The sequence below is a fragment of the Hylobates moloch genome, unplaced genomic scaffold (assembly GCF_009828535.3).
Source record: "Hylobates moloch isolate HMO894 unplaced genomic scaffold, HMol_V3 SCAFFOLD_1, whole genome shotgun sequence".
NCBI lineage: Eukaryota > Metazoa > Chordata > Mammalia > Primates > Hylobatidae > Hylobates > Hylobates moloch.
This window is the reverse complement of record NW_026652276.1, coordinates 178,586,876-178,610,676: the sequence shown is the minus strand read 5'-3', so window position 1 is coordinate 178,610,676 and position 23,801 is coordinate 178,586,876. Positions and strand designations below refer to the sequence as shown.

Sequence of the window (23,801 nt, the reverse complement as noted above, 5' to 3'; positions counted from 1 at the left end):
CCAACTTTTATGCTATACCCCATTTCTATGGTTTCACTTCTCACCACCAGTTGCAAAAATCTTACACTAATATGATCAGCTAAAATGTCTCCATTTTCTTAACCACAACCCACTTTGCCCCCAATATTGGCTTCTCTAATTGAAGTCAGAATTCTTTTTCTCATTATATCCATTATATTTGGTTTTGAAATATATTTACCTTTTCCTTTTTAATATAACTATTTTTGACGAACATATATTTTTAATCTGCTGTGTGGAGAGATTATAAACAAATAACTAGGAATATATGAGGATCACTTTATCATCTTCAAACCAGTAAAAGTAATGCTGTATGTGTCCAACGAATAGCAAATTCACGTGTTCCTGTTTTTTGTTTTTTTTTTACATTCAGTTTCAGCTTATAGCACAGCACATTTAGAAGCAACATTTCCTCCTAATGTCATTTGTACTATCAGTAAGAACCTTACCAGCAATGCAGACATGCTGGCTAATGAACTTCCAGTCAAAGGAAACACAACAGGGCATAATTATTGACTCCTCCTATCATACACTGTCCTGTGATGGATTTGAAAAGTGCAACATTTTGACCACAGCTTTGGATCACTATGTGACCTTAAGTAAATATGTGATGTCTAAAAGGAACACTGGACAGTAATTTTAAGCTAGGGCTTGAGGTAAGCAAGCTTCATTTTATCTTTCTTAGCGTGCAAGGCTGCTGTTAATAGTGCCTATTTTTCTTCTAACTTCCTGTATATGTTTATTTTCTAAAAACCAAATGATAAGTAATTCTAAATGGACTGCATTTTGCCCTATGGGTTCATCATTACATTTGGAAAAGTAGTACCAACATATCACTGAACTCCAAGTAGGTAAAAGGGTTACTGAATCAGCATTTATTTTTCAGGCCTTATTATTTTGATTCTCTCCAAATATATTATTTTAGTAAATCATTAATAAATTCTTCTCATTAAGACTAAACATAAGTATAAAGCTTAAGTGCGATGATTATTATTTATAACTTTCATGTCAGGAAAGTAAAAATTACATTTAAAAGATTTTCAACTTTGGCCCTATTGACATTTTTGGAGGGAAAATACTTTGTTGTGTGTGGTAGGTGTTTTCCTCTGCATTATAGGATGTTTAACAGCGTGCCTGGCCTCTGTCCACTCAGGGGTGTCCAATCTTTTGGCTTCCCTGGGCCACATTGAGAGAAGATGAATTGTCTTGGGCCACACCTAAAATACACTAATACTAACAATAGTTGATGAGATTTTTTAAAAAGCAAAAAAATTTCATAATGTTTTAAGAAAGTGTACAAGTTTGTGTTGGGCTGCATTCAAAGCTGTCCTGGGCCACCGGCTGGACAAGCTTGCTCTAGATGCCAGTAGCAACCCCTCCCCTCAAGCCATGACAATCAAAAATGTCTACAGATTTTTTCCAAATGAACTGTGAGGGGCAAAAAGACCCCCCTGTTGAGAACCACTGCTTTTAAATATAATGACATATCTTTACTAAAATGTCAATTGTGCAATGGACAATTTAACATGTGTTTGTTATTTCACACCAGATTTGATCACCTCAATGATGTATTTCCATAAAAAGTCTGAGGTTGAATCTAGCACAAAAGATTATATTAATATATGAAGAAGTTTGTGATGATTTCAGTATAGGGTAAAGTTTTTGCCTATCTAATCGTATGTACTCCTGAGTTTTAGCAGATCCAGCTATAGTTATGGAGGCTAGCCATGCTTCTACTAGCTCCTCTACTTTAAAAATACTTTCGTCAAAATTATTGTTCAAAATCTGCAAAAATAGATTCTAATTCACAAAGACTTTCATCTTTTTTTTTTTTTTACATTAACAATTTAAAAACTTATTGAAATGCCCAGGTATTCAACATTCCAGGTTGGAAATTCTACATTCTCAATGAAGGGATCAAGTAGACAAGAAGCTAACACTTTGCATTTGTAGTTCTCTACTACATACAAGTCTATGTTTTTATGTAAATTATATAAATTCTAGGAAAGAAGTCTGTCATAGAAGAAATTTTGGGGAGGGTTTAATGAAAAGGAAAACAGAGACATCATCTAGAAAGAAGTAGAAATCATCCGTGTGCTTTTGTTATGACAGTCTTTGAACAGCTCAACCTCTTACCAATGCATCCAGGTACACATTTGTCCATTGGACTTGCTTAGCTTTGTCTCCTGCTAAAACCATTGGTCTTCCCAAAACATCCAAATATTCCTGTTGATGAAAAAAAAAAAAAAAAAGTTGTGGTTAAAACTAGGAATGCTGTGTTGAAATAAAAATTACAGAGAAAAAATATTCTAGAGTTAAAAATGAATATAGAATCAAAATTATTGAGACTGAATATATAATCAGTTAATTTCTATTTTGGGTACTCCATAAGTGGTATGGCTACGTTATTTTGAATCAACAATATTTGACTTATATTATTTATACAATATATCTACCCCAGTTTTTTTCTAGTAACAATCAGAGCATTGTTTTTCTGTGTTACAGCCAGTAAGTGAAATACGTTCCTTGTGAATTGTTTCATGTTAATCTCAACTATTTAAGGCTCTGTGATTTACTGCGTGGAATTGCACAAATTTAAAATCATAAAGCAGCCACATACTTTCTTTCATATCACAGATTGTTTGGCTGAAATTCAAAACTACATTTAAACACATCAAAAAATAAAGGAAATACTGTGCCAGATCTAGACATCAGACTCAAATGCAGCCGCTGTTTCATTTCAACATTCAATGTATTCAGTATTCATGTGCACAAATGCCATGTTATTTATGCTAAATTTTGACTTTATTTTGTAGATCTTCAGCTATGTTTAAAAAGGAGTAGCAATTTTCATAGTAATTTATGATTATTTAAAAAGAATAAATATTTAAATTAACTTAATTACTACATTCTACAAAAAGTTATTTAACAGGTATGTTTTCAACTGAATGAGGTTAGAAAAATCATCTCCTTGTTGTAACTTTATTTTAGATAGATAAATAGATCCACAGGGGTTATTTGGGAGGTATCTAAGTTCCAATTAGGTCCCTGTACAATTTGTCCAGCATAATTAGTGTTTAATTTTATACATAGTACCTACAATTTGAAGAAACTTTTAAAAATTATTTGCAGTAGACCCAAGTTCAAATTACATGAAATGTATTTTTAGAAAATTTGATTTTATTTATTTTCTATGATGTTTGTAACATCTGAAAATAACAATATACTCATTTTATTAACCTGAGTTTTGGGAATTTGAAAACACTTGCAATGTTAATGAAATAAAACCAATATATCACCAAGATACTCAGTATTTTAATATAGGTGTAGTATTATAGATCTTTTCATTCTTGCTGATTTTCTCCATATTGAGCATATTTAAACCAGAAAAATATCTTTTACTTGAAAAAAATAATTTAAAACAAGTTTTAAATAATCATACCTGAGTATTGATTCTTATTGCACCAATGGAAGGAATTTCATAATAATAACCTGAAATATACATATATATTTTTATACATGTTACTTTATAATAAAGGGCCACAAAATTATTTTATTTTATAAATATTTTATAAAGAGTATTTTGAAAATAATATATTTCACTTCAAAATTGAGCTAATACTGAAATATCAAAATTAAGAATGGTTAATGAATCTTCACAACAAACACACAGGCTTTGTGAAAAATTTCACTACATTTCTTAGTTACTATAAAATAGGTCTTCTTCTATGAAGGAATAGGAAACATAGTATCATTAAAAATATTTTTTCATTGGATAAATTATTAAAGATGCATGATGGATAATTATTATATTTATATAAAATCTTCGCCTAAATATAACTTTCAGAAAAAATTTAGGTTCTTTTTGTTGCCATGGTATCACAGTTCATTTTTCAAATTAACATATTTTTTTCTCAGTAACATCATTCTTTCTGAGTGAAAATATGAGCTCACTGCACAACATTTGAATTATCCTGGAATGTATAAGATAATGTTTTTCAAAAACAGTAATTAAACCACTCAGAGAAAAAAAAATATATATCATACTCTCATATTTAAGCTTTATGAAATTCAGATATTGTTTCATTCCTAATTTTTCATGTAAGATTATATCTGATATATATCATTCAGTATAATTCAGTGTAATACATTATTTTATGAATGTGGAAATATAATCAGATGTCAGAATTTTCATGTAATGTAATGCTAATGTCAAAATTTGTATGTGTTTTCTCTATAAAAACATGTTCAGAATCTTACTTTTGTCTGATTCTTATAAAGGTTAGCTACAATTTTAGCTTATTTTAAATAAGCACACCTAATAACTACCACCAAAATATTTTTTCTTCTAATTTATTAGAAGAAAACAGCTTTGTTACCTTTGTTTTCACAGGCCATCCACTGAATAGGTCCTCTGTCATAATTGTGTTGACCAACTGAAAATGTGAATACACGTACCTGGATGAATTGAAAAATAGGTATTCTTTAGGCTGAATAAAATTTAATTGAATGGCAAAATAAAACAGCTAAAATTTCTATTGAGAAGAGTGCTTTCCAGTTGAATCATATGACAAGAAAAACTGAAGCCAGTAAAGCCTTCAGAAAGGGACCAGAGAAAAATCACATAACCTACTGTAAACATAGACTGCAGTTGCTACATTTAAATTTGTACCTGAGCATATTCCAATCCTCAGGCAGGAGCATGACTAATGTTTCATTCATAGAAAGTACATCTTTCATGGCCAGGCGCAGTGGCTCACGCTTGTGATCCCAGCACTTCGGGAGGCAGAGGCGGGCAGATCACCTGAGGTCAGGAGTTCGAGACCATCCTGGCTAACATGGTGAAACCCCGTTTGTACTAAAAATACAAAAAATCAGCCAGGCCTTATGGTGCGTGCCTGTAATCTCAGCTACTCGGGAGGCTGAGGCAGAACTGCTTGAACCGGGGAGGCAGTGGTTACAGTGAGCTGAAATTGTGCCATTGCACTCCAGCTTGGGCAACAAGAGCGAAACTCTGTTTCAAAAAAAAAGAAAGACAGAAAGAAAAAAGAAAATACATCTTTGAGGTCCAGCCTCACTTCACCTGTCTCACCTGGTTATATATGTTATCTACATAGCTAGTCACTGCAAAAAAAGTTTATTTCCCTATTTCATAGGTATGTAGTAATGAAAAAGTATTCAGAAAGGTCATTGTACTTCAAAGTTGCTTAACACAATTAAACTTTGTGATGGTTTTCACCATGGAAATATTTAGGATGCGCACATATGACTATGTTGTTAGTATATTACTTTCTATAAAAGTTGGCTGACACATATAGATATTCTAAGCTCCTAGGATTTTTAAATATAATCAAAATATTGACTGTTCCTAACATGCTATAAAGTATGCAAATATTTTAAAATCAATTGAGAGTTTTATAATTTAAGTATTTATTGAAAGACATTGAATTTAAATAATAGTGTGAAAGTATAAAAGGTAAATTCCATGAGGTCAACCTATACTTAATAAAATTATTTTTACATATATATTGATTTTTACTAATTTAGTAATCCATGTAAACCAATACTCTCAGCTCAACATTTTAGCTATTTCTAAAAATAGACATGCAGAAAATCACTTTTCCATGAGTTCAAATTCCAGTTTGAACTATGTTAAGAGCTTTTCCCTAATTCATGTTGATTGACTATTTGAATGGACATTTTCTAATTGTTTTATATCTTTTAACTGTTGCACATGATTTCAGAGCACAAATCTCAAAAGAGATTTCACATCTGTTCTCTGTTCTTTCACTGGTCTTGGCCACACAGATAATATTATAACAATCCCTGCCCCCAAAACGCACATCAGGGATGTTGCTATTTCATTTGTAAGGTTTTAGGTGAGCCACTCTTACATCATCCAGGTTTGCCTCAGCTGGTTGTGTAAGAGGCCACATGGTGAACATAATCCGAGTTTTAAATACTTCAAATTGTAAGAATAAATGACTGTTTCTAAGTGAATGACAGAAGTTGGTTTTTTTCTCTCTCTCAATCTATCTGTCTCCAGGAATTCCCAATCAAAATGCAATGGTTTCATTTTCTTTAAATCATCAGTTAGGTCATTTTTGGGTCTGCCTATAAATTTCAATGTAGGGTTACTGCTTACATAGTTTGAGCTTACTTCTAAATGGAAATATTTTTATAAGCAGGTTGACCACCCTAACTGATAATTCAATTTAAATGCCATACCCTAAACAATCATCAAATGAATTCAAGTCAGGGAAAAAGTCCAGATGCTCCAGAAAGCACTGGGGGATCTCCCTCATAATTAACATTTGAACCCATACCTCAAATTTTCAACGGAAGCATGGCTTTGCCTAGAAGTTCCTGCTACCACAACAATCATCTAGTAAAATATTTTTCATAAAATACTTTTCAGTAAAAAAATAAACAAGTAAGACTATATGACTCTTATATCTATGTCTCAGAAAGGCAAGCACTTCTAATAACATCGAGGCTACACTCAGATCCACACAGATGATTATTTGACTGATGTTATCATTCAAATAGTCCAAATAAACACGAGCCCCCCCGCCCCCCCAAAAAAAGCTTGTTGCTTTATTTATTTTGCTATAAAAGTTTCACTTAACTTCTATGTGTTTGCTTACATGGACCCCTCAGAGGTTGTCAAAATTAAGGTATTTGGGATCAGGGCTGGGGTAGTGCACATTCTGTCAGCTTTAATTATAATTTTTGAAACACGCCAAACTCTTTTTTAAACCTCTTTGTTCTTTTTCTTGCATAGGTTCTTGGCTACTTAAATGTAAGCTGCATTAACTAACTGAATCATTCCCATATCATCAATGTATAATTTGTACCCCTTTTCTCAATTTTCATTTGCCTTGTTGTAGAGATTTTTAAAGACATTATTTTCCTGAAATTTTATTCCAAGTGTTTACCAAAATCCTAATTGCAAATACAACCTTCTTTGTAATTTATACAACTGCTTTACCATTACAATATTTACACAATCTAATATACCCAAGATTATTTTATCTTGGGTTTCTGTATATGTATGTATATATACACACACAAACATACAAACACATATGCACATAGGTAGTTAATGATTTTATGGATTATATAGATTATCTTAGAGCTTTCTATAATGATCTTATATATATTCAGTTGAAAAAAGTTTAATATAAGTCATTCAAAACTTAGGATCTATTGTAGTGCCTTACACACATTCTTTATATGACAGTAAAAAATCAATATAAAAAAATTTCATTCCCTAGTGCCATACCATTGTTGAACTTGTTTTTTCTTTGTACATTTTAGCTAATTACATAAGAATTTTAACTTCACTGATTTCATAAACATTCACATTACATATTGTATAGTGCATATACATAATGTATTGGTTAAATTTAAAAGAACTTTTGTGTACACAACTTTCCACTTGGAATTGTAAATGGTTTCATTCCTCCTATTCTATACTATACTACTGCCACCATGTGGAATAGTCAATGAACTAAATTCCAGATGCTAAAGTCCATAGAGATGATTGATACTCCGCTTCTTCAGATGTTTTTTTTTTTTTTACTTCTTTAAACTTACAGTTCTTGTTTAACCTTAATTTTGGAGTTATAGAAAAATAAAGTGATTGCTTGAAATATGTACAATTTAAAACTTAAGGTAAATTACCTTCTCAAAGATGTGTATTTGTACAGTTCTTTTAAGCACATTTGCGTGATCTTACATAAAAACAAAATGACATACAAAAATAACTCAAAATGCTTAACTGGTAGTCACACAAGCTAAATATTTCATCTTAACTCTCACTTAAGCAAATCACTTACAGTAGAGCAGGTCTACATCCAGGCTAAGGCAACTTTTGTGGAGAAAAAATTCCTTTACTCATGCCTAGTAGTATATTTATAATCACAACACTAGGTTCATATAAAAAATGCACGTGAAATATTTCTGTTCTGAGTAAAATGTTCCTAGAAAATTAGCTAAATGTTTCTCAACATGTATGATTTTATGTGGGCTCATCTTTCAAAATGTTTGCCTCTATGAAATTTTCATCATAGAGTCACACAAGACATATACAGTAACAGATGGCTTTGACAAATATTTTTCATAATGCTGGAGTACAGGTCTTCAACAGAAATACTGTGGGAAGCTAGTATTGAATAAACATTGGATTGGGCTTTAAAAGTTCCCAGATTATACAATTTAGCATCTATTGTAGTGCCTTACTCATAAATGAAAACAAACGTTTGTTAAAAACAAGTGAATAGATACTTGAGTGGTTTCTACTTCTTACTAGAGGAATCTAAGACAGACTTTGGTGTTATCCAACATATCAATAAGTTCATTACAGTATGTGGTAAGAGCAGGACAAAAACTGGGCTATTAGTTGTCTTGCATTTTGCAATTTGGGCTGTTTCACTATACTTACATCATCATACATTCTTAATCTTTTTATTTAATATTTAATAAGCAGATATCCTTACTGGAGGTAAACAACTTTTTAGGCAAAATAAACTTAGTACACTTATTTATGTACTATATTATTCCTAGAAAATAAAAAAATTTCTTATAATTCTGGATTCACACATAGTTATATAATTGTAAAAGCAATAGTAATTTGGGGAGCAGACTTAATAAAATTAAACTTAAGTCCAGGTGTGGTGGCTTATGCTTGTAATCCCAGCACTTTGAGAGGCTGAGGTGGGTGGATCACTTGAGCTCAGGAGTTCAAGACCAGCCTGGGCAACACAGTGAGACCCCCATCTCTACTAAAAATATAAAAATTAGCTGAGCATGGTGGCTCATGCCTGTAATCCCAGCTACCCTAGGGTGCTGAGGCAGGAGAATCGCTTGAACTCAGGAGGTGGAGGTTGCAGTGAGCCTAGATCACACCACTGCACTCTGTCTGGGCAACAGAGTGAGAGAGATTCTGTCTTGGTGGGGTGGGGGGTGGAAATTAACTTAAAAATTAAATTCCTGGACAGGTGCAGTGGCTCATGTCTGTAATCCCAGCACTTTGGGAGGCTGAGGCAGGTGGATCACGAGGTCAGGAGATCAAGACCATCCTGGCCAACATGGTGAAACCCCGTCTGTACTAAAAATACAAAAATCAGCTGGGCATGGTGGCACACACCTGTAATCCCAGCTACTTGGGAAGCTGAGGCAGGAGAATTACTTGAACCCGGGAGGCGGAGATTGCAGTGAACTGAGATCACACCACTGCACTTCAGCCTGGCGACGGAGTGAGACTCTGTCTCAAAACAAAAAAACAAAAAACAAACAACAAAAAAAATTAAATTCCTATGGCTTTTTCATAGTTATAAACTTACATAATTTTACTTTTAGTTGTTTCAAAAACTATTTTTCCTCTGAAAGGAACATTATAATTCCAATAATTCAAATTTGGTATTACAGCTCTGGCCTATTTGATTTGAGAAGACTTTTAAGTAAGAGCAGTTTTGGTTATTTACAATGTATTACTGATTTGCTCCTTATATCCCACTGATTTGTAACTTTATCCTACAGTTCTGACTTTTGCTAATCTGTTTTTGTTTTGTTTTGTTTGAAAACTAAAATACTTGTCTTCAATTAAGAGTTTTCCAAAGCCACAGGGTCAACCTATTTTAAAAAGCCATAGGAATTTGTTTCCCAGCAGAACCCAGTTACTGGAAACTGTCACCTCAACAATTATCAGTTACCCAGAGTTCAACTTTAATTTACAATAGGCAAATCTCCAAAGAATAATGGAAATTAGTCTATGAAGAAAGCCAATAAAACTAAAATAAAAACTTCAGCCTTCGAATCATGTTAGAAAAATGAAGTCAGAAATAGGTTTTATTAATCTACTCTGTGTACTAAAATTTTTGGCATTAAGCCTATGAAAATACTAGATTGGATGGAATATTTTAGGGTAAAATTCTAATGTGGTTTCCATAATTCACAAATACATCAGAATCCAGAGCATCTGACTAGCCTATATCTCCAGTTTTATAGCATTATGTAATAAACAAAAGTGTCCAAATACACCTTTCACACTTTATTTTATAAAGCCCAAGGATCTGAAAATTACTTGCAGCCTGCAAAGTTTTGGCGATCCATCTTAGCCTGTGAAAGCTGTGGGGAGCAGATCCCTGTGGGGAAGTCTTGCTGTCTGACTTGAAGGCAGGCTCCTGGGTGGGCAAATTATGATTAGCATAGCCACAGAGCTGCTCAGAGAAAGACACAAGACAAACGGCCAATCAGGCGCATTCTGCATGAGGTTACGGAATTCAGACTGTAGATTACCATCTTGACTCTGCCACTTAGTAGCCGTATGACTTTCAGCAAGTTACTTTACTTTTCTGATTTTGGTTTTCTTATTTCCAAAACGGGGGTGATGGTGATGATGATATTATTATTATATCATGATTATTTCAGTTGTAAATGAAACAATAAATATAAGGCATTAATATATGGAAATTATAAGCTCTGTAAGTATTAGCTACGGTAATGAAGATGATGATGATGACAACAATGTCTTTTATAGTCAAACTATTAGTATTAAATGATATAATATTTTCCATTAGTGGGTCTTTAGCCTTTTATGCCTCAAGAGGAACCTAAAATAACTCAAAATAACACCTTCCTAGATGAGCAAATTTGGTGAGCTTTATCATACTTAGCAACAAACTCTGATGAAAAGGGGTCAGTATTTTCTAAATGCCATTATGTCCATATAAGATATATCTGTATGAAATTTCCTGTATTTATTGCAAATTTACAAATATGGCCAACATATCTGCTAGATGGTCTGACGGAGACAAGAATTTAATCAATGTCTGTTGAATTTGCTCAAGTAAATAAAACAGAAAAACTGTTTTATAAAGAGCAACAAAGTGCAGTAGTCATGTAAGTTTTGCACACACATTCACAAAGAACCAAGCTAGTAATTCTCTTATGTGTCTTACCTGTAGGTGTATGACGTATTTGCATACTATGATATTTTTAATTCACTAGCAACTATAATGAATCATCCTCATAACATCAGATTAAGGAAGTAATCTGAGGTTTCCTTTTTCTCTATATGTATTTAGTACTAGATAAAGGAAGAATAAGCTATGGGCCCACTGAATTTCCAAGCAACTTGCAGTTCTGCAAAGAGTATTATCAGCTGAGAGGTCAGAATATAAGCTGTATGGTGATTTATTTCAGATGTTTCTCTTGGGAAATGTCAAATACTTCACTCGCACTGATAATGAGAATGCTCACGAAAAACTATGTGTTAGACTGATTAGAGTGAAGGGAAAGGTGCCATCACTACAATCATTTGTTATATAAGCTGAAGTGTTCCCTACTTATAAGATGACATATATAAGAACATCTATATCAATTTTATTCCACATTCCAATATTTAGGAAAAAAATGTTGTTTTTAATGATTTCCTTCTAAAAGAACAAAGCTATTTAATTTTTCTAACATTTATGAATTTTGTATAGATTAGGAGCATATTTATTGCATATGTACTGATATGACCAACATTATCTGCTAGTAATGAGCACCTACTATGCATCAAGTACTGTGCCATCCTTTAAGAATTCATTGGTATGTTTACAAATGTATACAACTACTTCATGGAGTTTATATTAGAGAGGAAGTCTCCAGATAAAAAGCAAAGAAAGCATTAAAATAATTAAAAAATGGTAATCTGAGGGAAAGAAGACCAGGAAGAAAGAGGGTGCTGAAATAGAGAATGACAAAGGGGATGGCTGGGGAAAGGGACCACTGTAGAAAGGCTGAGTGGGGGAAAATCCCTCTGAGAAGATATACTGTGAGCAGAGTTCTTAATCAGAGAAGAGAGCAGCAGAAAAACCAGCAAAAAGTGCCTTTCTGGCATAACATTTTAACACAAACAATGGGCAATCTCAATTCTATGTAGTAAATTTTACTTGGAATTTCAAGTGCCATTTCTGTGCTATAAAGTTTACATCATATCATATACTCTGTGCATAACGTAATACTTAACCTCATTTTTCATTCAGTTTGTTTTAGATATTAAAAGGACTTTGTAAAATGCATTAAAGTCGTATTATTCAAAGCTGAAGATGTGCCTGGTAAAATGTTCCTTAGTTTGAGAGATTGACAACATTAATTTTAGGTCTCTAAGAGAAACAAGTGTAAGTAAATGTTATCAGAGACAAGAACACACACACACACACATATGCATACACATGTGCATAAAACATATCTTTTAAATTGATGATCGCTCTACTGGGCTGGCCATATTACATTGTAGTTATTGTTTTCAGCTTCACAGTAACTCCAGAATAAATACTTGGTTTTTATGAACAAAGGTAGAGCCCTATTCTAAAGCTAAAAATTTAAGAAGCTGTTGAAAGCATCAAAATATCTGAAATAAAAGTTTTTAGAAGCAATCCATGTGTTAAATAGAATTAAATGCTACAAGTTAAATGTCCTTCATTATCATATATTTGAACGTTTCCTCCAAAGGCTTTATTTTTGTGTGAAGAAGCCAAGCAGAGACATTAGATATGCAACAAATTATTTCCCATGGATTATTTTCCTTACTGTCTGTTGAAAAACTGACAATGTTCACTCTAACTACATAAAACACATCTGCATATTCAGCTATTTGTAACTTGGTTTAGATTTTATAAACTATTGACTATTTCTAGTTTGGATCTGAGAGCAAAATAGAAAAGACTTTCTCAATAATTTTTTAAAGCAAATTCTTTAAAATAAGTGCGTTAAGAATAATGCATTGTCAAAAATAGATTTATTGTCAAGTGATTATAACTTTAGATGTGCATTCTTTATTTTGAAAGTATTTCAAATCTATCATATGCTTTTTTCTCATTTGTTCTCAATTTACTAGTTATTTTGAAATTTTTATTAATTTGAATGTTTTTTCATTTTTTAAATTAATTCTGAGAATTAAGGTAAGAATCAGAGAACTATTTCCTAACTGGCTAGGCAATCTTAAGTACGTATTGCTAAGCAGTCCCTTGGCTATTCTATGGAAAATAAAATATTTTTAATTTTGCTAGCCCTGGAAATTATCTTTCAACTCTGTGTCTGGTTTTACTTTCCTTTATTCATTTGTTTGGACTATGTGATAGAGTTCATTTCAGTTTTGGCACTATTTTTAAGGAGGTCTCATGAACATGGGTGAGCCCTAAGGAATGGCAATGCTGCAGGTAAAGATTATAAAGCAAATGTATTTTAATTTGGAACAGCTGTGTGAGGAGATTAACATGGATTCCGTTTTAAAGCTATACCTATCTATAATCAGGTAGATTAATTCCCAAGAGTAGTACATTCCACAGAAGAACTCAAACATTTTGTTCTAATTCTCAAACCTTTTGGCCTCATTAAATTATGCTGTGTATCTCCTGCAGCCTCGTTCATCAGCTCTCCAGTTGTACCTCTTCAGGCCTACCTGGATTGCTTTGAAAGATTTCTGATTCATCTAGATGAAATATGAATGTAAATGAAGCATTCTGCAGCCACATTAGTATTAAACAAGAGGCTTGGGGGAAAACAAAGAGTTAGGTTTTTTTTAAGCTCACCAAACTTTCTTTCAAAATGTTGTAATTTTTCTGTATTTCTAAATTTTATTACATTATGGTAAGAACACAACATGAGATCTACCATCCTAACACACATTTAAATGTACAATGTATTACGGCTGACTCTAAGTACAACGTTTACAGCAGATCTCTGGAGCTTATTCATCTTGCTTAACTGAAACTTCATGTCCACTGATTAGTAACTCCCCATTTCTCCCTTCTCCCCACTTCCGGCAACCACTATTTCACTCTTCGAATCTATGAAATTGACCATTTTTGATATCTCATGTAAGTGGAATCATGCAATATTTTTTGACTGGTTTATTTCACTTGGTACAATGTCTTCAAGGTTCATCCAGGTTTGCACATATTGAGAATTTCCTTCTTTTTTATGCTGAGTGGTATTGCATTGTATGTATATACCACATTTTCTTTATCCATTCATCTGTCAAGGAACATTAAGGTTGTTTCCACGTCTGGGCTATTCTATTCTGAATAGTGCTGTAATGAATATAGAAGTGCTCTTCAAGATCCTAACTTCAGTTGTTTGTTTTTTTTTTTTTTTTTTTTTGGATAAATATCCAGAAGTAGGATTTCTGGATGCTATAGTAGTTATATTTTTAATTCTTTGAGGGACCTCCATATTATTTTCCGTGGGTGCTGCACAATTTTGCCTTCCCATCAACGTTGTGCAAGGATTCCACCCTCTCCACATCCTCCCCAACACTTGCCTTTTGTTTTTTTGATAACAGCAATCCTGACAGGTAAGAGATGATATCTCATTTTGGTTTTGATTTATATTTCCCTGCTGACCAGTAATGTACATTTTTTCATGTAGCTATTGGCTACCTCTACGTCTTTTCTCCAAAAACATCAAGTACTTAGCTCATTTTTCAATTGGGTTATTAGGGGTGTTTTGCTATTGAGTTGTAGGAGTTATTTTCATATTTTGTATACTAACCCCTTATCAAATATATGGCTTGTAAATATTTTCCCAATTCCAAAAGTTGTCTTTATAACTCTGTTGATTGTTTCCTTTTCTGTGGACAAGAGTTTTAGCATGATGTAGTCTCACTTAGTTTTGGATTACTTATTTTTTAGTGTTGTATCCATGAAATCATTACCAAAATAAATGAATGCCATGAAGCTTTCTCCCTGTTCTCTTTCAGGAGTTTTAACATTTTAGGTCTTAAATTTTAGATTTTAATCCATTTTGAGTTGTTCTTTGTGTATGGTGTCAGATAAGGATCCAATTTCATCTTTATTTGCATGTCAATATTCAGTTTTCCAACACCATTTGTTGCACAATGGGGAAACCATTGTGTATTGTTTGCACCCTTATAGAGGATCAGTTGGCCATATATCCATGAGTTATTTCTGGGATCTCTATTCTGTTCCAAAGGTCTAAATGTCTGTCTTTATGCTAGTGTCCTACTGTTTTCATTACCGGAAGCTTTGTAATACATTTTGATATTAGGAGGTGTGATGCCTCCAGCTTTAGTCGTTTTGTTCAAGATTTCTTTGGCTACTTCGTGGTCTTTTGTAGTTTTATATGTATTTTAGAATTATTTTCTATTTTTATTAAAAATGCCAATGGGATTTTGATGGAGGTTGCAGTGAAACTGTAGATCACTTTGGGTACTATGGAAATTTTAACAATATCAAGTCTTCCAATCCTTTAACATGAGACGTCTTTCCATTGGTGTCTTCTTTAATTTCTTTCATCACAGTGTTAGTTTTCAGTATATAAAACTTCTTTGTTAAGTTTGCCTCCTTTGTTGATTTCTAACTATAGTATTCTTTTTGGGTCTATTGTAAATGAGATTGTTTTCCTCATTTTCCTTTCAGGTTGTTAGTTGTTAGTGTATAGAAACACAACTGATTTTTCAAATGTTGATGTTGTATCCTGCAATGTTATTGAATTTTTATTTGTTCTTATGAGCTTTTTGAAGTTCTTTAGTGTCTTCCATATTTAGATCATGTCATCTGCAAAAGGAGACTATTATATTTCTGCTAATTTCTAGTTTCACTCCACTGTGGTCAGTAAGGAGACTGGGTATGATTTCAATCTTAATTTGTTAAGAATTTGTTGTGACTTAACATATGATCTATCCTGAAGAACGGTCCATGTGCACTTGAGAAAAATGTGTATTATTTCTATTGGGTCAAATATTCTCTATCTGTTTAAGTCTATTTGGTTATAGTGTTGTTCAAGTCCTCTGTTTCCAGATTGATCATCTGTCTGGATGTTCTATCCATCACTGAAAGTGAGGTATTCAAGCTTTCTAGTATTATTGCATTGCTGCCTATTTGCCCCGTGCTGTCCATGTTTGCTTTATATATTTAGATGTTCTGATGTTGGGTGCATACATCTTTGTTATATATTCTTGCTGGATTGATGCTTTTATTATATAACATCCTTCTGTGTCTCTTGTGTCAGTTTTTTTTACTTAAAGCCTGTTTTGTCTAAGTGCAGCTATCCATACTCTCTTTTGGTTATCATTTGCATGGAATAACTTTTTTCATCCCTTCACTTTCAGCCTATGTGTGTCCTTAAACCTAAAGTGAATTTCTGATAGGCAGCATATAGTGGGGTTTTGTTTTTCATCCATTCAGCCACTCTGTGTCTTTTGATTGGGGAGTTTAATTCATTTACATTTAAAATTATTATTGATAAGACAAAACTTATTATTGTCATTTTGTTATTTTCTGTTAGTCTTATTTTTCTTTTGTATTTTCTTTCTTCATGTTTGTCATTTTGATATTTTAAAGTTACACATGAACTTATTTAAAAAAAGTTTTTTAAAAAAGCTGCATGCAAACATAGAATTTTTAAGAGTACTGAGCATTTATATTTTACTAAATCTATCAAATTTCATTTTTACACACTGGCCATTTGAAAGATAGTATTTTTGTGGAAAGTGAAATGCTGAGTTGATAAACTTATTATGTAACATTAATTTTGTGGCTCTGGAATTAGTACTGCATGCACAACTTTAGATAACAATAAACAATTATCTTTGTTATTAATATCTGGGGGCTGCAGATCACTCACACAGGGTGGGTGTGTGTACAGCAGGCAATAAAGTTAGAACGTGTTCCTCAATTCATCCACACACATTTGAAGCCATATTTGAAGATGGTGAAAAATATATAATGTACATATGTACACTATTTTATGTATATAAGCACTCTACACATACACATATGTCCTTGGCATAAACAATTACAACACGAATGCCGTTGTTTTAATAAAATACATATACCCAAAAGTATAACTGAATTAAAGGTTGTTGTCTGCTATCATTTACACTCATTATTAGTGGATACAGAACATGCAAATACTTGTTCTCATTTATTTGTGGTATCTAAAGATCAAAATAATTGAACTTCAGGAGATAGGGAAGAGAATAGTGGTTATCAGAGGCTGGGAAGGGTATGCTGGGGGTTTGTAGGGAGGTGGAGATGATTAATGGGTACAAAAAAATAGAATGAAAAAGACCTAGTTCTTGATAGCACAAGAGGAATATAGTAAATAATAATGGTACATTTAAAAATAATGAAAATGTATAATTGGGTTCTTTGTAATGCAAAGGATAAATGCTTAAGGGGATGGATACTCAATTTTCCATGATGTAATGTGACTGCATGCCTGTACCCAAATATCTCAAATTCCAAGATGAATGTTTTATTCATTTAACATGGTCTTCTCACATTAGAAAATGTGGGATGTCATTTAACTTCAGAGTGCATATGAAATGTGGGACAGCAATGTTTCCAGAAATTAATACCTACTTGTCAAATTCAGAAACGTGTTCCGTCTCTCTCTCTCAATCCCTCCTCTTTTCAAGATCTCTATCAAATAGCCTTTCTCAGTTTTGTATCTGTAAGCTTTCCTCATCTGAGTATCCTTTCATTCATCTTTAGCCTATAATAATGTATAAGGTCTTCTATTGTAAAATAATATGCATATAATCATATGTGTGCACAGGTATACCTCATTTTATCATGGTTCTTTGTTGCATTTTTTTTTTTTACAGATTCAAGGTTTGTGGCAACCCTGTATCAAGTAAGTCCACTGGTGCCATTTTTCCAACAGCACATGCTAACTTCATGTCTCTGTCACAGTTTAGTAATTCTTAGAATAGTTTAATCTTTTCCATTATTATTACATCTGTTATAGTGATCATTATATCTGATACAGTGAATATAGTGATATTATACTGTTATAATCAGTGGTCCCTGGAGCTGGCAGAGGTTGGCTCATGAGGTGTAAGGAAAAAAGGCATCTCTATAACATAAAAGTGCAAGGTGAAGCAGCAAGTGCTGATGTAGAAGCTGCAGCAAGTTATCCAGAAGATGTAGCTAAGATCACTGGTGAAGGCAACTATAATAAACGACAGATTTTCAATGTAGAGAAAACAGCCTTGTATTTGAAGACAATGTTATCTAGGACTTTCATAGCTAAAGAGGAGAAGTTATTGCCTGCTTCAAAGCTTCAAAGGACAGGCTGACTTTCTTGTTAGTAGCTAATGCACTTGGTGACTTTAAGTGGAAGCCAGTGCTCTTTTACCATTCCAAAAATCTCAGGCTCCATAAGAATTATGCTAAATCTACTCTGCTTATGCTCTGTAAATGAACCAACAAAGCCTGGATGACAGCATGTCTGTTTACAGCACGGTTTACTGAATATTTTGAGCCCACTATTGAAACATATGTTAGAAAAAAATATTACTGTTCACTGACAATGTATATAGTCACCCGAGAGCTCTGATGGAGATTTACAAGGAGATTAATGTGTTTTCATGCCTGCTAACACAACTTGCATTTTGTAGCACATGGATCAAGAACTAATTGGGACTTTCAAGTCTTATTAATTATTTAAGAAACACATTTGGTAAGACTACAGCTGCTATAAATTGTGATTCCTCTTACTGATCTGGGAAAACCAAACTGAAAACCTTCTAGAAAGATCCACAATTCTATATACCATTACAAACATTCGTGATTCATGGGAAAAGACAAAAATATCAACATTATCTTGTGGATGGCTTTGAGGGGTTCTAGCATTCAGTGGGGGATGTAACAGCAGATGTGGATGTGGTGGAAACAGCAAGAGAACTAGAAGTGGACACTGAAGATGGGACTGAATTGCTACAATCTCATGATAAAACTTGAACAAATGAGGAGTTACTTCTTATGGATGAGCAAAGAAAGTGGTTTCTTGAGATGGAATCTACTCCTGGTGAAGATGCTGTGAACATTGTTCAAGTGACCCAAAGGATATAGAATATTAGATGAACTTATTTGATAAAGCAGTGCCAGGGTTTGAGAGAACTGACTCCAAGTCTTAAAAGTTCTGTGTGGGTAAAATGCTATCAAACAGCACTGCATACTACAGAGAAATCTTTTATGAAAGGAAGAGTCAGTCAATGCAGCCAACTTCATTGTTGTCCTATTTTAAGAAATTGCCACAGCCATCCAACCCTCAGCAACCACCACTTTGATCAGTCAGCAGCCACCAACATTAAGGCAAGACCCTCCACCAGCAAAAATACAAAGGCTTGCTGAAAGCTTAGATGATCGTTAGTGTTTGGTACACATTTTGTGAATTACAGAATAGAGTATTCTTTAATTAAGGTATGTACTTTTTTTAGACAAAGTGCTATCACACAAGAGACTACAGTATATAGTAAACATAACTTTTATACACAATGGGAAAACAAAAAATTTGTGTGACTCACTTAATTGCAATATTCACTCTGTTGTGGTTTTGGTGATCTGGAACCAAACCCTCAGCAACTTTGAGGTATGCCTGTGTGTGTGTCTGTGTGTGTGCGCACAACTTGACCCTGAGTTAACTGTCTTATTCTTCTCTTTTATTTCTTAGCAAATCTGCCATGATTTCAAAAAGAAAAACAGCTTATATTTATATTCCTACTTCCTCATTCCTCATTTACTTCTCAACCATCTGTTGGCTTTTACTCATATTACTTTATGTAAGAGAGGTCATGCCAAAGTTATATACATGGTTCCTTGTTCCTGGAGGGGATATCCATTTGAAACAGATATAAATATGTGTGGAGATATATATATATGCAGGCTTTTATATATGTATTACTGTGTATCACAGAACTTTGTTATAGCCTCTGAAGTTAGAAAAACAAACAATATAATATGCAGTTCCAAGAACATTTTAATTTTTATGTTAGATAGAGACAAAATTAAATGAAACATCACCACAACTGAATGTTAACTACTTAATTTTCAAAATTGCCTTGGCATTAATAAAGGTTATATGTTTTCAGGAAAAATGTGTGTGTCCTTAAAACAGAGCATCAATATGTTAGCAGTAAAAAGAGCAGGACTGTTGAAGTTGAATAGAACTTGATTTATTAGTTTTATAAAAGTACATGTGATATGAATCTTTTATCATGTGGTTTATCCTGTCATGAAACGCAACCTTTGTTTAAAAAGTTGAGCTCCTGTAAAAGGTGACTGGAATGAGAAGCTGTATTTCAAGATAATGATATTTAGATTGGACATTTTTAGGATCGATACATAGAAAAGAAGCTTTAAACCCGTAAATTCTTCACTGATTCAACCAACTGAACAATTTGTGAAAATAGTGGATGGAATACATTTGCTTTCCTTATAACATAAAACCTTGTGTGTTTTAAAAAAAGAAAAAGATCAAATTAATGATATGCCTCCAAGACACTGTGTTAATCCTGGATGTATAGAGAATTCTGAAACAGGAAAAAAAAATACCACATTTCTGAATTTACATGAAAGCAACTTGTTTTTATTTATATTCTTTTACTTAAGTCTACCTGAAAAAACCTTTATACTCTTTTAAAATCAGATATATCTTATGCACAAATTTGAATACAGAATGTAAAATTCATTGCCATCTTTGAGTCAAAAACTTTTCCTTTTTGAAATAAAGTATGTAGAGGTGAACAAGATTCCTAGTGGTTGCTTTGGATGAATTCATAATGAAAGAAAAAAAGGATTTATTTACACTTAATACCTATTAAAATGATACAAGCAGTGGCTTGCACTTACATACCTCTATCACAAAATAATATGCTTAAAATTATGACAAATTATAAGATGCTAAAAAGTCTCTTTCAATTATCAGAGTAAGATTAATTTGTAAATTTTTGAGATAGTACATTTTATATTAGCAGAGTTGAATTTTGGGTTAAACTTTTGTTACATTTGAGTTCTTCAAAATAAGGAAATGCTACATTATTTAAAATATGTGAAAGCAGCATATTCCTTGCCCCCAGTTATATTTTATAATTGTAAATCTGTCCTGTAACAGCACTCATGCTTCCAACCTCTGTTACGTATTCTCCATTTATTTGTTGTGATGTATTAGGAACCATCATTGGATCTGTGCTCTGGGCTGCATGCCTAAAGTTCACAGTTAAACAGGACACAGTCCCAATATTGTAGAATTTTTTTTTTTAATCCAGAGAGGAACAGAGAAGAGATGCCATGGGTAGAGCATAGAGTGAGGGATATGTATATGGATGGCTTTGCACAGTGTGCTATGTGATCAGAGGCCAAGCATCTAAAGGAGCCTACAGTGGCAAGGAGGTTCAGGGACATCTTCCAGGTGGTGAGGATTACCCTGAATTTTGATTAATGGGTAAGAGTTATTAAATAAAGATATGCAAATAATATATTAGTTAATGCATCTGCATATTCCCATTCATTTTTCTGATGATTTCTTTGAAAGAAATATTCGTAGAACCTAGTTATCACTTGAAAATATTCACAATCTATTAACAGCTCAGTTCATTTATCAACTTTTCAAAAGTGGTTCCTCTATACTATTAAAATCACCAGATGCTAAACAAAAACCAAAAGATATACCCTTAAACCTTACATTAAACTGTGTGACACTGTAGTACATGCAGTAAGCAAAGAGTTTAATTAATTTGAAATTATATGTGTATTATTTCAGTCTTTTGATCATTTTCAAATACTCATGGGCCAAAAATTTTAGCACCTAGAGTATGTTAAAGTGTTCCAAAAATTTTCATCAAACTGTTCCCCATTATTCACAATATTTTGTCACCAAACCATCTGAACATATTCATTTTTGTCTCGCTTTTCAACACCCAATCCATGTGTGTTCCTCAAGCACATATAAAACAATCCGTTAGAGCTAGTAATAACCAGACCTTTCACAATGGTGAAAATTCCAATCAGAAGCAAAGTGAATGGGCATTTTACCCTGCGGAGTCTTCTTATATATAATTTTTGTAGAAATTTTTGAAGCTCCAGAAAGAGTTTATAATTTCTCATTATTTTTTAAATGAATCATTAGCATTTTAGGAAACCAGGTTGAGAATCACAGTACTCTTACAAAATGTGGAGTGTTGGTCAGAAAATTGAAATAAGCTGATAATAGGACTGCTAGAGAAGGCAGTTAGAGTTTTGATTGAAGCTGATATTCCTCCACAGTATCAGGTTCAATGAGGTCCCTCTCTGTAATACTCTTCCCTTACAGTAAAACATACATTCAAATATATTCCAACTGCAAACACTAATCTTCACAGTCTTCATTTGCTTATGAAATGCTTTCTTTTAATACATTATACCTATAAAAGGATTTGTCTTCATCTTTTCTTGAAAGGAATCAGTTTTCAAATGAGGATGTAGTTTTTGCTGTTGTAAAGTGCCTTTTTGTAAATTTACAAAACAATACTTAGACATTTTTTGAGTATTTAGGAAATCTGAGTATTACTGCAATCTTTAATAATTAAATAATATAATAAATTTTATCCAATAAACCTTAAAGTTTAAAATTTTTCCTATTTTACTATTCCTTTGATTTCTCTATCTTAATAACATTTTATTTACAATCTATGCATAAGAATACAATAGGATGCATACATATATTTTATTAACATTAGGAATGAGTTACTTGTGAACATGATATAAATATTATATTTAACAGCTCTCTAATTCACCTATTAGTTTATAATCTATGATTCATATGGCTTTATAATTGGCACACTCAGGTTTTAAACCAAAAATTCTCCCCTCACAACCACTACCCACTATCTCTTTAAAAACCACCTAGATGATTATTAAAATTTAAATATTATAAAATTACACTCACTTTTTTATCTTTATTGTATTTGGTAAATATCTCCTGGGCTCTCTCTTCTCCTCCATCCGTGAATAGCATAATAATCTTATTGCAGTTTGCTCTGGAAACATTATACTGTTAAAAACAAAACCAAACAAAACAATATGCATATCATTCACAATAAAAGAGAAAATAAAGCTATATGGAAAGAGCATGAGCAGGTTGCAAGTAATTAATGAAATATCTGCTCACAAAATATATTCTAAGAACTGGTTCCTAGAACCCAGGCCCACCCCCTTCACCAGGCCTTCCCCTCACCACCCAGATAACCATAGGTCTATCTCACTTCCTTCAGTCTTTGATCATACGCCACTTTACCATGAGGTGATTACTCACAACTATGTTTTAAATTGCAGTCTGCCTCCCAGATAGTATGTTTCTTCATAGCATTTTACTTTCTTGTATATACATATTTTATTTTCTTGTTTGTTTATTGTTGGTATCCCCCAACAGAATGTAAGCTACATGAAGAAAGGAAGTTTTGTCTTTTTTGCTCAAAGACTTCTTTGTCTCTCCCTAGAAGACTGCCTAGCACATAATAAAATCTCAGTAGTTTATTAAAAAGTGAGCTTTTTAATAAATGCTTATGTCAATTGTATGCACATATGATTTTATAGTATAAACAAAAAATAACATTAATTTAAAATGTGTATCTTCAATCCACTTCCAAATAAGTGTTTTCTTCCCTCTTTATTCATTCTACTTTATTCATTTACATGTTTGAAATCACAAATCCTAACACTGATCACCTAAAATGCAATGCTCTTTTGTTCCTTTGTAAATGCTGATACCTATTCCCAGGATGTCCTCTTATCCTCTCTCAACCAACCACACATATTCTAATCCTGAAAGACTCAAGTCCATGGTAAATCTTCTTACACTTTAAGGTCTCCAAAAGAGTTAGATATGGGAGAATGATGGATTAGCACCAAAGGGCCATTAAAATGAACAATTAATTTAGAAAGCTGGACTTCTCCGAGGTCTGAGATTATTATCTTAACTTTTCTACTGTTGTGAAATGTGTTTGC

The 23,801-nt window shown here is 32.9% G+C and overlaps 1 protein-coding gene across 9 annotated transcripts in view; it reads right to left on the bottom strand.

Annotated features, from left to right (window-relative positions):
• The window catches only part of CACNA2D1 (calcium voltage-gated channel auxiliary subunit alpha2delta 1), a 509,235-nt gene that overhangs the window by 75,063 nt on the left and 410,371 nt on the right, over nucleotides 1-23,801 (bottom strand). For all 9 annotated transcript variants that reach the window (XR_009208968.1, XR_009208970.1, XM_058425275.1 and 6 more), the window contains 4 exons: nucleotides 22,744-22,848; nucleotides 4,398-4,476; nucleotides 3,461-3,510; nucleotides 2,155-2,244 (listed from right to left, as the gene is read on the bottom strand). Coding sequence is in view for 7 of the 9 variants with exons in the window: in XM_058425275.1 (XP_058281258.1) it covers nucleotides 2,155-2,244; nucleotides 3,461-3,510; nucleotides 4,398-4,476; nucleotides 22,744-22,848 (324 nt within the window). In the remaining 2 variants the exon portion in view is untranslated. The remainder of the gene's footprint in view (nucleotides 1-2,154; nucleotides 2,245-3,460; nucleotides 3,511-4,397; nucleotides 4,477-22,743; nucleotides 22,849-23,801) is intronic.